We start from the raw sequence: 14,759 nt of genomic DNA, 5'->3' as shown, positions 1-14,759 counted from the left end.
TTGGGGTTTCATTGATACCCCTAAACTCCTATCTACCCTGACCTGACACCCTGGGTACTGCACGATGCCTCTTCCCCATTGTCTCCTTGCTAAGCCCACCCCGGCCTGCCCATCACTGGAGACTGTATTAAGTGATATCTCAGGTCCTTTGAGCCCTTAAGCAGCAACGCATTGTAAATATGTCATTTTCTATCTGAGTTTTGGGTATTTGGTTAAAATACTGATATACTCTTAGAATCATTGTCTAAAGTTCCAAAAGGCAGTGACTGGCAGAAAAACTTCAAGTGTACCCAAAGCTGATTCTAAGTTCGGTGCAATTCTCCAACTTTTGGAGCTTCTGCTCTGGAGTGTCTCCTTGAAATTCTCTCTCTGTATCTAAGCACCAGAAGGTTTGGGAATTCGTAGGTTACCATGAACTAATCAGCTTTCTGGATAACCTTGGGCAAATCACTCAAGTTTTCTAAATCTTGTTTTCCCCATTCATTGAGGTTAGTCTCAATCTTCAGGATTTTATGACTAAGTCCCTTTTCTTTGTTTGCTTTTGTGTGTGTGTGTGTGTGTTGGGGAGGGGTTGTTTTTTCTTTTTGGCCAAGGAAGGTAATTAAAGAAAACAAAAACCCTGATATCTACATCAGTAGTATTTCATAAAATAAAGGACATGTTAACATCAAAAAAAAAAAGTAGGAAGGCTATAATCTCAGAATAAAGGAAAGTTCTTTCAACTAAGTAAATTTGAAATCCTTAAAAAAAAGTCACTACTTTGTTCTTACTTCTCTTATTGTCTTCACACTGGAAGGTTCATCATGGTGACCAGTGGCCACTGTGTTCTAAGCTGCCCTCTAGTCCAACATCCTGGCATGTTTGCAGTTACACCACATCTCATATGAAGGCTCCCAGCACATGGCCCGACCCTTACAAGATGCCCAGTTAATTTATACTGAGTGTATGAGTCCACAGCTTAATCCTCATTTGCCAGCGGGCCCCCAAAGTGTGATGGAGATACTTGGCAGTGTCTAACTCCCTGATAAAGAAACATAAAAAAATCTACCCTGGAGGTTGTATTGTTGGTTTGGTAGAGATTACATCCTGACCTGTACAACCACGTTACGTACTAGGCTACAGTGATACATTCATTCAACTCGCATTGTAGCTTGGATCTACTCACGACAGGTAGCTCTCATTGACCACTCCACCTAATCTTTTCCTAATTGCCCTCTGGTCCCTAATGTCTTCCCAGACTACAGACTATCTGGCAGAGAGCTGCCAGGGAGATCTTCTCAGATAGAGCATTGCCTACTGCAGATCCCACCATTTTCTTCATGATTGCAAGGTTCCTCATCAAACAGATCCAGCCTGATTCCCACCCCTTCAACAGCCCCCTCGTGTTCACTGCACTCACTCTTCCTGTAGTCATTTCTGTTCACCTTGTCTCCTCACCTAGAATATCGTTCAGCAACCAGTGGTGACAGTCACAACGATGGTGGTGGTGAGGATGGGTGGCCTTTTTCTTCATCATAATCGTCATTGACATTATCATCTTTATCACCATCATGATCTTCATTATCATGGTTATCCTCTCCTCTCCCTTCATGTAGATGAGGTATCGTCTCAGTTGATCTTTACTACAACCTTCTGATGCTTGGACGTTTCCAGTGAAGGTCCTGAGAACCAGTTTGAGCCTCAAGCTGGGTATTTACTCACAAGTCCTGGAACCAGGTCTCAAATTCAAGTCTTCTGAGCCAATAAATCCCCAGCCCTTCAAGGGACTGTCCCACTTCTCCACCTTTTCTGCTCTACACTGATCTCACCCTTCTCTCAATTCCTGTGGTACTAGAGTCAGATGAACAAGTCATTCCTGATGTTTCCAATTCCTTCTCTTCCCCAGCTTAGGTCAGAAGTGAGTGTTCCAGGGTAGAGACATCGATGGGCTATACCATTCTCAGGGAAGCCCTTCATGATGGAGGTTCTGCGTCCTCCCCCAGCTCTTTGTCTGCCATTCTGACTTCCCTGCACATTCTGGCTCACACCCATCTCCATGTGCTTGAGCGCTATTCCCTCTCCTTGGGACCCCTTCCCCACCTTTTGTGTGTGGCACACTCCTTACGTGATAAGACTTGACTGAAACATCATTCCTCTGGACAGCCCTGCCACTCCCCTCAGACACACTGGGGGTCCTCTCCTTGCCTGTGTGCCCCCAGTACCTTATGTGCGCCTCTGATGAGGTCCTTATCACAGAAGTTGGGGGGTTCTGTTGACTCTGGACCCAAGAAACTCTGAAGGCCTCTCCATTTTCCCAAGTTCCTGATTCTAAAACATAAAGCCCACACTTGAACAGGCCTCTGATGACCTTTGGGTTCTTTTCCTCTCCCCTGTAGCTGGATGAAGGCACTCCTCCTGAACCAAAGGGGACGTTTGTCGACTATCAGACGACAGTGGTTAAATACTCCAAAGCCATTGCGGTAACAGCTCAGGAAATGGTAAGAAGAAAATGGGCTTACCCTGCACCCCACTGTTGGTTGCCCTTTTACCCACCACACCACTGAGTCTTCAAATCTGGGGTCTGTGCTGGAGAGAGATTAGTCCTCTGTGTTTCTAGTTCCTCCTGGGCCTCAGCTTTGTCCTGATCTGTGCTCTTTCTGGCTGCCTGTGGTCTAGAAGCCCCAGGCCGCTGGACTTCTCATCTCACGAAAAAGCTCCAAAAGGGAATTAAAAATGACTGAGAGTTGGGCATGAGGACAGGGGAGCAAAGGAAAGAGAGAAAATTAGAATCAAGGAGGAAATGAGAAGGAAATTGCGAGTTACAGAGAAAGAAAAAAAGTCCTATTTATCTCACAGAGGACTTGAAATGTTTTTATGGATTAAAGTTACAGTACAAGAGAAGACATTTGGGGACAGAACCAAGACTGTCTAATGGAATCAAGTTATAATACTTGGGCAGTGCTGAGCAGTATGATATTGCCAGTCTTTCAGGCAAAATGAAACAGTGGTTATATAAAAAAATGTTTCTCCTGACAACAGAAGGCATGTAACTTTTGGAGGTGACTTTTTTTTTTTTTTGCTAAAATGTAATGCAATCAGAATTGTATTATATGGATGTTTAGATATAAATGGCATTGAGAGACAGTGAATGCTATCTTGATAGGTTAAAAAGTTGTACAAAAAAAGAAAAATGTTGTCCTCAAAGAATTAATATAAGTACCTAGTAAGAAAGTTCTTAACTTCTGAAAGCTCAGATGTCATAGGATAAAACTGAAAGATGCCTCTTTGATGCTACCACCTAAGCCTGAGTTGGAGGGACCAGACTGCGCCACTGTGTGCTTCCTGCCGCATCAGGCCAGGCATCTCTCTGGATGGTTTTGTCATGTAGTCATGTGTCCACTAGAGGCTGAGCTTGGACCACAAAGGCTTCCCTGGCGGCTGCGGCTGCTCATTCTTAGAAACTCTGCGGTTGTGCCAGACTCGCTGTTGTTGAGAAGGACTTGGGCTGGGGAGGGAGGAAGGAACAGTGCCCATCTCAGCGACTGGGAGAAGGCTGGAGCCGGCCTCGGGCTGGCCCTGCTCAGGAGAGCTCAGGGGCGTCCCAGCTAGCCCGGCAGCCCGACGGTACTGATTTCTCCAAGTAGGGAGCACAGTGCAGCAGGGTTGAAAATGTCTCCAGTGGCCTCAGGGGTTTCTGGAATATCTCCTGGGCCAGGTTCTCAGCCGGCCTGTCTTGACCCTGGGTGTCCATGCACTTGAGGAGCCCAGCCTGGGGCTGCGTTGCCGCCCCTGGGCTGGCTGGCCAGGGCCCTGAGGGGGTGAGTGTTCCCCCCACCGCACTGGGCGGCCCCCAGGGTTGTTGTGCTTCTTGTGGCACGGCCGCGTGGAGCAGCTGTTAGCATAGCCTCGTGCTCTCAGGGTGCGGCATGCATTCCTTGGGAACCCACACCTTGGCCCGAAAGCCTGTGACATTTCCTGGTAAACATGCCTTAGACAGGCCCACGTTCCCGCCCTCAATGGATGTGGAGTCATTTAACAGGTTTTTTTTTTTTTTAAGTCCTTTAAAATCAAGGACTTTAGATGCCACAAACAGAGAGGGAAGTATCGTCATCCAGAGCGAGAGAACAGGTGGGGCAGAGGGAAGACTTGGATCCAAGAGGGACATGGATACCTTTCTGGGTGGTGGGTTACAACTGCCCTTGTGAGTTCTAAGAGGCATGTTTGTCAGAGGAGGAAAAACTAGACATGAGGATATTAGCTAGGTAGGGTAAGTGGAGGTAAGGTTTTCTATCACACAGGAGGAAAATACAGAATATCTTGAGCGTAAAAAGGCAGAACTTGACCATTTAGGCTACAGTATTCACTGACTCTGTGGCTGAAACATTGTCATTCTTTGGCACAATGTTTTTACACAGCTGAATTCTGTGAGTTTCTTCCACCAAAACGTTAGGCTTACCCATCACTTCAGTCACGATTTCCTCATGATCCTGTCCTTGTGCCCTCTCTCGGCGGTGTGGGACCTGCTCCTGAGTCCCCAGAGACCCGATCAGCCTGGGAGCAACGTGTGACCAGGGCTGCACCCTGCACGGGGCTGGGCCCCCTTGTGGTTTCTCTGGGGGGCTCCCCTGGTAACCCCACGGGGCAGGGCTGGTGGAGACTGCTGCTCTCACCTCCCAGAGAGTGGATCCCGAGGCCCGGCCTCCACGCTGCACGGCCTGAACCTGAGCATGTTGCCTTGACCTGGCCGGGAGCCGCTGGCCTGTCATGCGGGCTGCAGCATGGGCTTCGCTTGAACTGCCCTCTCCAACGTCCAGCCCCACACGCAAGCCACAAGCTTAAAAGTGAATGAGACCCTTTGGCTCCCAGTGGTATTAACACATGGTTCTCATGCTTTTCTCTGTGTGTCCCTGTGTGTCTGTGTCTTGCTTGTTTTCTTTTTCCAGATGACTAAGTCGGTTACTAACCCGGAGGAGTTGGGAGGACTGGCTTCACAAATGACCAGTGACTATGGGCACCTGGCTCTCCAGGGCCAGATGGCAGCAGCCACGGCGGAACCAGAGGAGGTCTGCCACCTTAAGTCCCTGTTTTAAGAAGCAAACCCACACTGGTGCCTGCTCCCGGGGGGACTCTTCTCTGTAGCTTAGCTCCACTCCGGAAGACCCCAGCCCAATAGCCAGAGGCAGGCGTAGTTCCCTCTCCTCTTGCTGCCAACCCCCCAGGTTCACACCCAGCAGCCCCATCCCGTGCTCCAGGCTCTCTGTCCTTCCTGAGGCCACCTGGCACAGATCTGGGGCCATCTGGGGAGGTGGGCTTTCAGGACTCTGTTGACAGTGTTCTGCCGGGTCTCCCGTCCCCCGGCCCCATCGCCTGATGCCAAGGGTGGAACACACACTGCCATCCTCCTCTTACTTCCTACTCCTGCTTCTCAATCCCCCTCGATTATTTGTATGTTTTCCAAAAGCTGACAGAAGTATTAGAAGAGCCAATTATGGGATTCAGCTGCCCCTCCCTTGAGAAAGGGCTGTGTAGCCAGCCTGCTTTCATGAAACAAAGTCTTGCCCAAATATTGTTGGCAGCCCCTTAAGAACGGGCCCAGATCCCTGTCCCCATAGCCCCATACCCATACCCCCTGTGGACTCCTTGTCCTTACCTACCTGCCTTCCCTAAACTCACTTTCCTTAATGGCCAACACAGACTCACCTCAGAACGCCTGCCCCCGTAGGAGTCTTAAAACGGCAAAAGTTTGACTCCAGAGGCCACTTACTAAGAGGTCCCATATCTAATACCTCTGAGAAATCAAGTGGTCCATTGGCAAGCATGCAGGGTGGGTAGAGCTCTGGGGTGCCTGACTACACCTGTATCAGTGTTAACACATGGAAGGGGCCCAGGCCCGAGCTACTGCATGGTTCCCTAGAGAAAGAAAGCCCAGCCTGCAGTAAAGAATAATGGAGTGAATTGCAGGGACCCTGGGAAAACAAGGTAACTACATCCGTGAAGTTCGGCAAGGTGTTTAGGGAGGGCAAACCCTGTTCATGACATGTCGAAACGAACCAGGCTGTCAAGGCAGAAGGTTGGAGCTGGTCTTCCCTTCTCCTTGCGGTGATAGACGGTGTCCCCAAGTTACTCAGTGCTGTTTCTCCTGGGGGTCAGGTCTAAGCATGTCTTCACCAAGACTCCCAGCAGCACTACAGAAATGAAGACCCAGACCAAAATCACCTTCTAACGTATGTCATAACAATGCATGTAAATGGGAGTACCATATGTATGTACTGGCATACATATATATCCAGCATGGGATGACTTCAGTTTCTAACAGTGCCTGCATTTTGAGATTTTAGGATGATTGAGTATTTAGACTGCAGCATGAATAATTCTATTTGCCATGAGTCTGTCAAGTCATTACCAGGAAAGAAAAATTATCAGAGACCCGCATAAGATTCTGTGGATTTCTTTACACAGGCCCATCATTTTTCTTTGTTTTTAAAGACTCCCTCTTTTAGTAAGATCATCTGGACTCATAATTCGTTTGGTTAACATGTAATTTTGAATTTCAGAAACAAGCATAAGGGAACTTCTGTTACAGTAAGGGAAAGTTTGGTTGGACAAAAGGAAGAAGTGTTTGGCTTTTCGAGAGGATTGAAAACTAAAAGAGACTGTGATTGTGGGGGAGGTTTGGATCTCTGTCTCCAGAAATCTTTAAAGATGGAATTTACATGTGTCTTCCTTGGTTAGTTTCACCGCTGGCCGGCCTGCCTGCCTGCCTTACTGAGTGAAGACCTAGTGATTTGTGGAGCCATTTCCACATCTGAGTTCTTATGAGCTACCCCACCCCCTGGGTGAAACAAGCAATTTTCTAATTGCAACCCAGACCACTGAAGCAAAATACAAAAGAAAGCCAAAGCAGCCAGGAAAGAAAATGCATTGCTAAAAGCACAATAGCAAGTTACTTTAGGTACTGGCCCTGCCCTTGTAGCAGCTGTGTTTCCATTAAGGTTTCCCCTTTTCACGGTTACATCTTGAGATGTGTTTTACATTCCAGACACACAAGCAGTGTGACCTGGAGTGAAAAGGAGCAGAAAGAATATAAAATTACCAGTGGCTTGCAAAGGAAAATTCTTTGTGTGCATTTGCCAGACAGATATTTGGGGGAAAACTGAGAAGGTTAGGAGATCCCTGAAGCAATGTAGTTTTTTTATTCCAAGCCTGTGGAATTATTTGTATACCCAAGAGGGCCCTACATCACAGCACGTGAAAATATTTATATCCAGGGCAAGTAAAAAGCCGCCCCCTTCACTGCGGTCCTGCAGTCTGCTGTGCCAAGTCAGCATTTTGGTCTTTTCCAGAATGTGACAATGACAGGAAAAGTCCTAGCTCTGCCCTCTGCACATCGAGCTGGAGATTTATCTGCTCGTTTTTCCATGGAAAATTCAAACTTTTGCTAATGTCCCTGTGATAACTTCTTTCCCCAGAAAAGTTAAAACCCTCCAATGGCTTTGCAATTTATGACGAGTTTCCTCTTAAAAAAAAAAAAAGAAGAAGGGAAAAAATGTAGATACCGTGAGCCACAGGCTTCTAAATGTAAATGCCGGGGAAAAGGTTTAGTGACGACGGTGCCGTCTCTGAGGACACGTTGCCATAACCACTTATAATATTGCGTCTTAAAAGCTGGCAGGAACATTTGTCAGGAGCCTGTGGTGAGAAGCACAGACCTCTCCCCCCAGATGAGATGGCTGTCTGCTCTAGACTTATCTAAAACTTTCCACTCCAAGGCACACTTTCTGTAGGTGGAAGAGTGATGCCCTGCTTCTGCTCTACACACTGGTTTTTCCTGCCATATTTTCTAAGGAGAAACTGTGGTTTGTCAGATAACATCCATTCTTGCCTTTCCAACTTCCACAAGCTCTCCCAGGCAAATTATACTTGACCTGGTTTCAGATGTAATTGATCTTAAAGCCTGAGAATAATCTGTACGTTTTGTTTAGTTTTAAGCAGTACAGATGATGGATCAGTTTTTCTTAGACCCCCTCCAATTGAAATGAGAGCCAGAACTTCATGAAGGCCAGGCTTCTACTTTCCCTCAAGGCACAAAACCAGGAGACAATCTTCTCCATTTTACTTTTATTTGGGCAGGAAGGGGGAATTGAGGGTTTTTCTTGAGGTTCAAGTATTGCTTTACTCAAGTTGCCAATTTCAAACTCCCAAGTTTTATGTCTTGGAGCAACATTCCTTTATAATAAATACTGGTGGGAAGTTGGATCATTCAGGGGGTGGGGAGTTGGGGGCTGGTCATGTTTGCTGAGAAGTTTAGTGTTGCTTTGAGAAGCTTAGCATTTTTAAAGCCCTTATCTGAAACAGCCTTAAAAATACATTCCCTTCTAGGATGTTCCTCCAGCAGTACAAAATGTTCTATGAAATTGCAGTAACGTAGAGTATGTTGATTCTGGGGTCCTTCACTTAAGTGCCCTAGCTAACCCGTGTGCCCGTGGAGAAGGGTAGGAATACACGAGCTGTTCATCCAGTCGATACGGCGCAGATACTATGCTGGGCGCTGGCCCATATGCCCCACAACTGCTAGTGTGTGAGGCGAGAATAATCCATCCTTCCCCATTTCACAGATAAGCAAACCAAGGAGACTCAGGGAGCTCTGTGAAATTGCCCAGGACCATACAGCTGCAACAGTTAGTGTTGAAGCCCCCTTTTAAATAACTTTTTGGAATAAGTGAACGTTTCAAGTAAATAAAAAGGTAACAGGTCGATATGTAGAAAAGTCAGGATTCGAACCCAGGTTTGTCGGACATCACAATCCTTGCTCTTTGCCCTGCACCAAGCTGCTGCTTTTCACAATAGTGAGCATTCATGTGTCACTTTCTACTTGCTGAGACTCTGCACGTGTACCTTCCATTTGGTCATCCGCAGCCCTGGGAAGTGGGCAGGGCAGGTTCTGTGTCGCAGGTGAGGAAATCAAGTCCCCATGAGGCTAGTGTGCTCACCCAGAGTCTGGTGGCCAGGAGAGGGCAGAGCTAGAAGCAAGGCCTGTGGTCCTTTCTGCTGCCCAGGTCGGTGGGTGATGGGTTGAGAGCAGGGGTGGGGCTGGCATCCTGCGATTCCTTCCTGTTACATTCAGCCCTCTGAGCCTGTGAAAATAAGCGAGTGAAGCCTATTTCAAAACTAGTCCTTCATAATACCGTATCTCTCCTGCATGCGTCCATATAGGATCATGCCAGCCACATCTGTCAGAGGTCTGTGTAGCCAAGCCTCAGGGCGTTCTCCCAGCATGTAAAAGGTAATTGTGTGACCTGGCACAGACTGAGACTCCAGGACCAAGCCCTGGGTTGACTAAGAACTGCAAAGCTTTTGCAACGGTTGCATTTGTTTGCTTTCATCCCTTTGCTTTCTGGTGCTGGTCTTCCTCGGGCTTCCTAACTGGAATTTCATCCCTGATGACCACCGTGCCAGCTCCACGGCTGCATTTACAGGATCCCTTGCTACATGCATGATGTCATCTCCAAGAAGGAGGCTGAGGGTCAGGATGTTGGGCTGTGTTTTTATAGCGTAGCCTTTTGAGGGGGCTGAGGGAGCATGAGAGTGTGGTGGGGTTGTCTTCCCACTGTTTATCACATCTGTCCATAGGTTTCAGGTTTGCGACAGCTCAGGAGCGGGTGCCTTCTCCCTCCCACCCCCGGGGTGATTGGGGAGCGATTTAGGTGGCCTGTGGTTGTCCTAGTGCCCTGTTCTGCAAAGCGAAAGCTCAGGCTCGGCTCCGTGCAGGGAGCAGGAGGGGTGCACGGAGAAGGCTCTTCCAGAACCTGGCACAGGTTCGTTCTTTTCTGGCACGGTGGTTTCATACCCCCGGCCCAGCGAGGTGCTCTGGAAGTTCTGCGTCTGTTCAAGTTTCCCTTTTTAAACATAATGTAATTATTTATATAAAAACTGTTAGGAAAAGCAGCATGGGCTCTTGAACGTATTCTAGGCCAAAGTGGTAACCCACTGGGGGCCACCCGTACCTTACCCTGGGCCGGTGGGTGGCTCTGTGCAGGCCTCAGGCTGGTGGAGCGTCTGCCCTGCCTCCTGTGGTCGCGGAACCGTGAGAACACTCTTCCCTTTTGCTTTATGCAGGGAGCACGATTTTCCACCCTGTGCTGCCAAGGCAAAATGCAGAAATGAGCTGGTGGCCGAGGCTGTAACTGGCCTTCATAACCCCGTCTTTGGATCACCGAGCCTCATTGTTGACTTTTGGGGTCAAGGATATACATTTTAACTCATAAAGGAAGAGTATAGTAATAACAAATTACTTCCATTTTATATGTTGAGGTTCCATGAGCGATTTTATTGGGGGGCGGGAAAGGGTTCTGCTGCCAAGTGGAAAAAAATCAAATCAGAAAAACACTGATCTGACTGGGATTGACATATATACACTAGTATGTATCAAATAGATAACTAATAAGAACCTGCTGTGTAAAAAAATAAATAAAATTCAAAAAGAAAAGAAAAACACTGATCTAATGGATAGAGCACCATGCTTGGGATGAAAGATTTGAATTCTCCTCTGGCTTTGCCAGGGACTGGCTGTGTGATCTTGGGCTAATCACATCACTTCTCTGGGCCTCAGTCTCTTCATCTGTAAAATGGGGAGGCTGAATTCATAAGGTCTCTTTTATTTGAAAGTCTGTGGATGTTTCTTCCTCCATTTCCCCCTTACTTGACTTCCCCATTGGCATCTTATCCTTTAGAGACCTGTGCTCATCCTTGACAGCAGAGCTCTTGCCTTTGGGTTAGCTCTGACCCTTGAGTACTTAGGGTTACACTGTATGGATCTGAAAAGCCTTGAGAGCCTGGTTGAGTTTAAAACTTCACTGGGGCATCCCCCTGCTTCAGCTTGACCTTGTGTTTAAATCAGTAAACATGCCCAGCAAAGAGATATACTTAAATGGCCTTGCCACTGTATGGGCTGAATTCAAGCCTCTCTAGTTCTCAGTGGTGGTCTTGATGCTGCGCTAGTCCATATCTGTTTTCAGCGCTGTCGGGTTGCATGATCCTGGCATGAAGCCCGTGTCGTATTCCATGTGGAGATGGTCAGCAAGAAGCCCTGCCTGATTGCGAAGCTTTTGTAGTACCTGCTCATGTATGAATAGAAGACACCCCAAAGAGCAGAAGCTCAGCTTCCTGGGTCAGGAGAATGTTTTACCAAATGGACTTAAACATCCTTCGGGCCTTAAAGGGTTAAGGGAATAACCTTTTTCCCTGAAAGCAGTGTGTGTTTCAATAATAGAGTGAGCATTTGCAGCCCTCTCACTCCTGGAATCACCTTCCCTTAAACTCTGACTCTTGGGATGAGGTTAGAATATAGCGTCCAGGTGGCCCAAATTCCCAGGTGTGTGAATTCCCAGGTTTTATTCACAAAACCTGGGCTCTTTTAGTAACTCTTCTTGAGAAATGCTGGAAGGATCAGCACACAGCTTCTAGCTACTGTGGATTCTTGAAAATAACGCTTAGCTTAGAGGTGTTTTGTTCCGTGTTTAGTTGCTTACCTGGGCTGTATTGATCAGACAAACATGAAAACTGATGTGAAACAAAGCCAGAAGAATGCAAGCTTTGGGCGGTGGAGGTGGAATTGACTACGCCACAGAGACAGCTGGCACCTTATCCATAGTGGAACTTATTTGGCTTCTTTCAGGCAAAGTACCTTTTGTAATCACACAACCCAGGGGTCATTAAAAGAATGCACGCCTGCTAAGCCGGCAGCTCTAAACATGTAATTTTTTAAGGAAACCTCAACCTGGCTTGCTAGAAAGGGAACCTGGGCCCAGCATGGTTACTCTCACTCTTTGGGACAGCTGAGGAAGGGGGCGTTCTGGTTGGTAAACCTGGCAATTTTGCAAGAATCTGAACACTTTAAAATACGCTTTATACTAAAGCTATATATTCTGAACTTCTAATTACCCTCTAGGGCTTTTGTGAGAAATCAATGAAATTAAATACATTACCTGCCTCGAAGAGGCCCTGACACACCGTAGGGGCTCAATAAACACTGGTTGAATGAATAATCCCACAGAATTCATCTAATTAACATTCTTACCTAGTGGCTCAGGATATAGGTAAAGAAATGCACCAGAAAAGGTAACAAATATTATTAAGCTTGCTTACTAGGGGCTGCGGGTATTTTACAGTCTCTAAAACAGGAAGCAAAATCAACCAAATTCCATAGTTCACCAAACACAGACTCCTAATAGCAGTGGAATTTTCCCAGCCAGGCTCCCCTAGGATGTAAGAGAAATTTTCCACGTAGGGAAGACCTCGATGGCAGGGCCATCATGCTTCCCCCTCCCCACCCCGGACTTGCCTCCACAGATTGGCTTCCAGATTCGCACTCGAGTGCAGGACCTGGGCCACGGCTGCATCTTCCTGGTGCAGAAGGCGGGGGCCCTCCAGGTGTGCCCCACGGACAGCTACACCAAAAGGGAGCTGATCGAGTGTGCCCGCGCGGTCACGGAGAAGGTAAGGAGCAGCCCTCAGGGCAGGTGGGACCCGCCGAGACCAGGGACAGACCAGGAAACTAAGCCAAAAACCAGCCAGCTGGGTCAGGTCTGATCGTCTTCCCTCCCACCCAGGGTCTCCCCAGGGCCGGGGCACATCAGGCAGCTGGGAGTGATCTGTGGTCCTGAGAAACTGAGAGCGTGAGAGGGACAGTCCCACAGAGGTCAGGGCCCTGGCGGTCAACTTAGAAGTCTCTCCTGTGGACAGACTGGCCAGGTGGTGTCCCAAGTCACAGTCAGTGCCAGGAGCCGCTCCCTGCAGCCCCTTTGCACACTTTTTCCGCCAGGCTCCCTTCTCAGAGAGGCTCCCAGGTGCCGGGGGTGAGTAAGAAGGACCCACAGCTCCTGTTTTGTGACCTCTTTATTTCCAGATGAGACAGTGCAGTGAGGAGGGTTGGCACCCGCAAAGTCACATGACACCGTGGCAGGAGAGCAGGAGCTGGCAGGAAGTTTTCTGACTGTCGGCAGCTGTTTGTAGAGAGAATCACATAGCATAGTGCATGGGACTCTAGGGTCTCAGCTAAGCTACTTCACCCTGCCAAGCCTCAACTTCCCCATCAGTAAAGGGAGGATGAAGAAAGAGAATACCTGGCCTAGGGGTGTGTAGGTAACGTGCAGCGATACGGGTCAAAGAGCCTGGCACAGTGCCAGGTGCACTGTTCAACGTTTAGTAAATTCTAGGCGCTGTTCCCTGTCTCTCTGTCCTCCAACACTCCCTTCTCCCTGGAAGTTTTCCATGGTTCACAGCGCCCCGTTCTGAACATCCCTTCGTTCCCAGTAGTTGCTTGACTCTCCCGCAGTTTGCTGATGGTTTTGCTTGGCTTATTTCTCAGGGTCATTTTTCACGGCAGCTGCTGTGCAGGCCGCTTGAAGTGCCGGCAGCAGCATCCGTGCTTTGCTGGTGTTTCCCTCTCCTTCACTTGGGTCGCAGGACAGAGAGCTCTGCACCGTTGAGAAGCTTGGCAGCAGGACTTGAGGGGTGGGAGGGGGGACCCTCCCCTGGAAACTGCCTGGACAGAGGCTGCTCTGTACAAGGCCCCTCGCCACAGCCGGACATCAGTCTCCCGCAGCCCACAGGACTGTCCAGGCCTCCTTGGCCTCCCCAGGATGAGGAAATAAATCTCTCAGCTCGAGGAAGGCGCTCTCCCTCCATTGAAAGCCCTTCCTTGTTGTTGAAGTTACTTGTGCCAAGTTCCCCCGTAGGAAATCTTGGAACAGGAGCACGAGGGAGGGAAGGAGGGGGTCCAAGCTGCGTAGTGCTGGTGAGCGTGGCCAAGCAGCCTGGTCTTCCTGAGCTGGCCTCCGTCTTACTGCTCCTCCAGAAGAGGATCCCTGACCCAGGACACCAGGAGAAGGGTCAGAGGCAGGGGGTCAGCTCCGGCAGAGCATCTAGCCTTTTGGGCAGTTTCCTGCTACATCCCTCTGCCCTGCTCATCTCCTGCCCTCCCACCTCCACCTGCCGTCTTTCTTACCTGTCTAGGTGTGTCTGTGTGATTGTGTCCAGCCAGGAGGGCAGACCCAAAAGGGCAAGAGAGGGGGTGGATGAGGAAGGAAGGAGGGGGCTTGTGTGGCAGGAACGTGGGGGGAGGCCTGGGAGATGGAATCCAGTTGTGAAGGGAGCTCAGCTCCTCTCCACAGCAGGGGGAGAGCTGTCCCCAGGGGTGTGGTGGGTCCAGCTTGCCTTGTAGGAAGGTGTCTTTAGGGACATGAGGGTGCACTGGAGGGGTGACAGGTGCCAGCAGAGGGTTTCTGGCGTGGAAGGCACTGGAGTGAACACGTTAGCTAACCTGCTGGTGGCAGGTGATGGTGCAAGGGAGTGGTGGGTGGAGAGTTTACACGAGGGGGTCCTCTCTGGGGTCCACTGTGAAGAACTTCTAGACAAGAGGCAGCCAAGGGAAGGAGTGACAAGTGTTAGCAGAGGGCTGTTCTACAGAAAACCTGATCAGAGGGGACAGAAACAGCCACACCTTTTACGGGAGCCCGATCCTTATCCCTCTTTGTGATTTCAGAAGCATCAAGTAGAGTAGCATCTACCCTCTAGTAAACCCTTATTACCTGCCTAGTAATTTATGTGCATTTTTCCACCAGTTACTCCTCCCATCAACCCTGATTGGCAAGAAGTAATAGCCCCCTTTTCCAGATGAGGAGACTGAGACTTGGAGAGGTGAAACAGCCTGCCCAAGTCGTGTAGCCAGCAAATGGCAGTGCTCTGATTCAGGCAGGCTGTTGACTCCAAACTGTGCTGGT

General features: G+C 48.8%; 1 protein-coding gene across 8 annotated transcripts in view; it reads left to right on the top strand.

Annotated features, from left to right (window-relative positions):
- TLN2 (talin 2) overlaps positions 1-14,759 on the top strand; it is a 446,766-nt gene that overhangs the window by 383,559 nt on the left and 48,448 nt on the right. For 7 of the 8 annotated variants that reach the window (XM_057543407.1, XM_057543401.1, XM_057543402.1 and 4 more), the window contains 3 exons: positions 2,376-2,477; positions 4,923-5,042; positions 12,328-12,474. In XM_057543407.1, the coding sequence (XP_057399390.1) occupies positions 2,376-2,477; positions 4,923-5,042; positions 12,328-12,474 (369 nt within the window). The remainder of the gene's footprint in view (positions 1-2,375; positions 2,478-4,922; positions 5,043-12,327; positions 12,475-14,759) is intronic. The other variant, XM_057543408.1, reaches the window with a different exon arrangement.

Source organism: Balaenoptera acutorostrata, chromosome 3 (assembly GCF_949987535.1).
Source record: "Balaenoptera acutorostrata chromosome 3, mBalAcu1.1, whole genome shotgun sequence".
Lineage (NCBI taxonomy): Eukaryota > Metazoa > Chordata > Mammalia > Artiodactyla > Balaenopteridae > Balaenoptera > Balaenoptera acutorostrata.
This window is presented reverse-complemented; position numbering and strand designations above follow the sequence as displayed.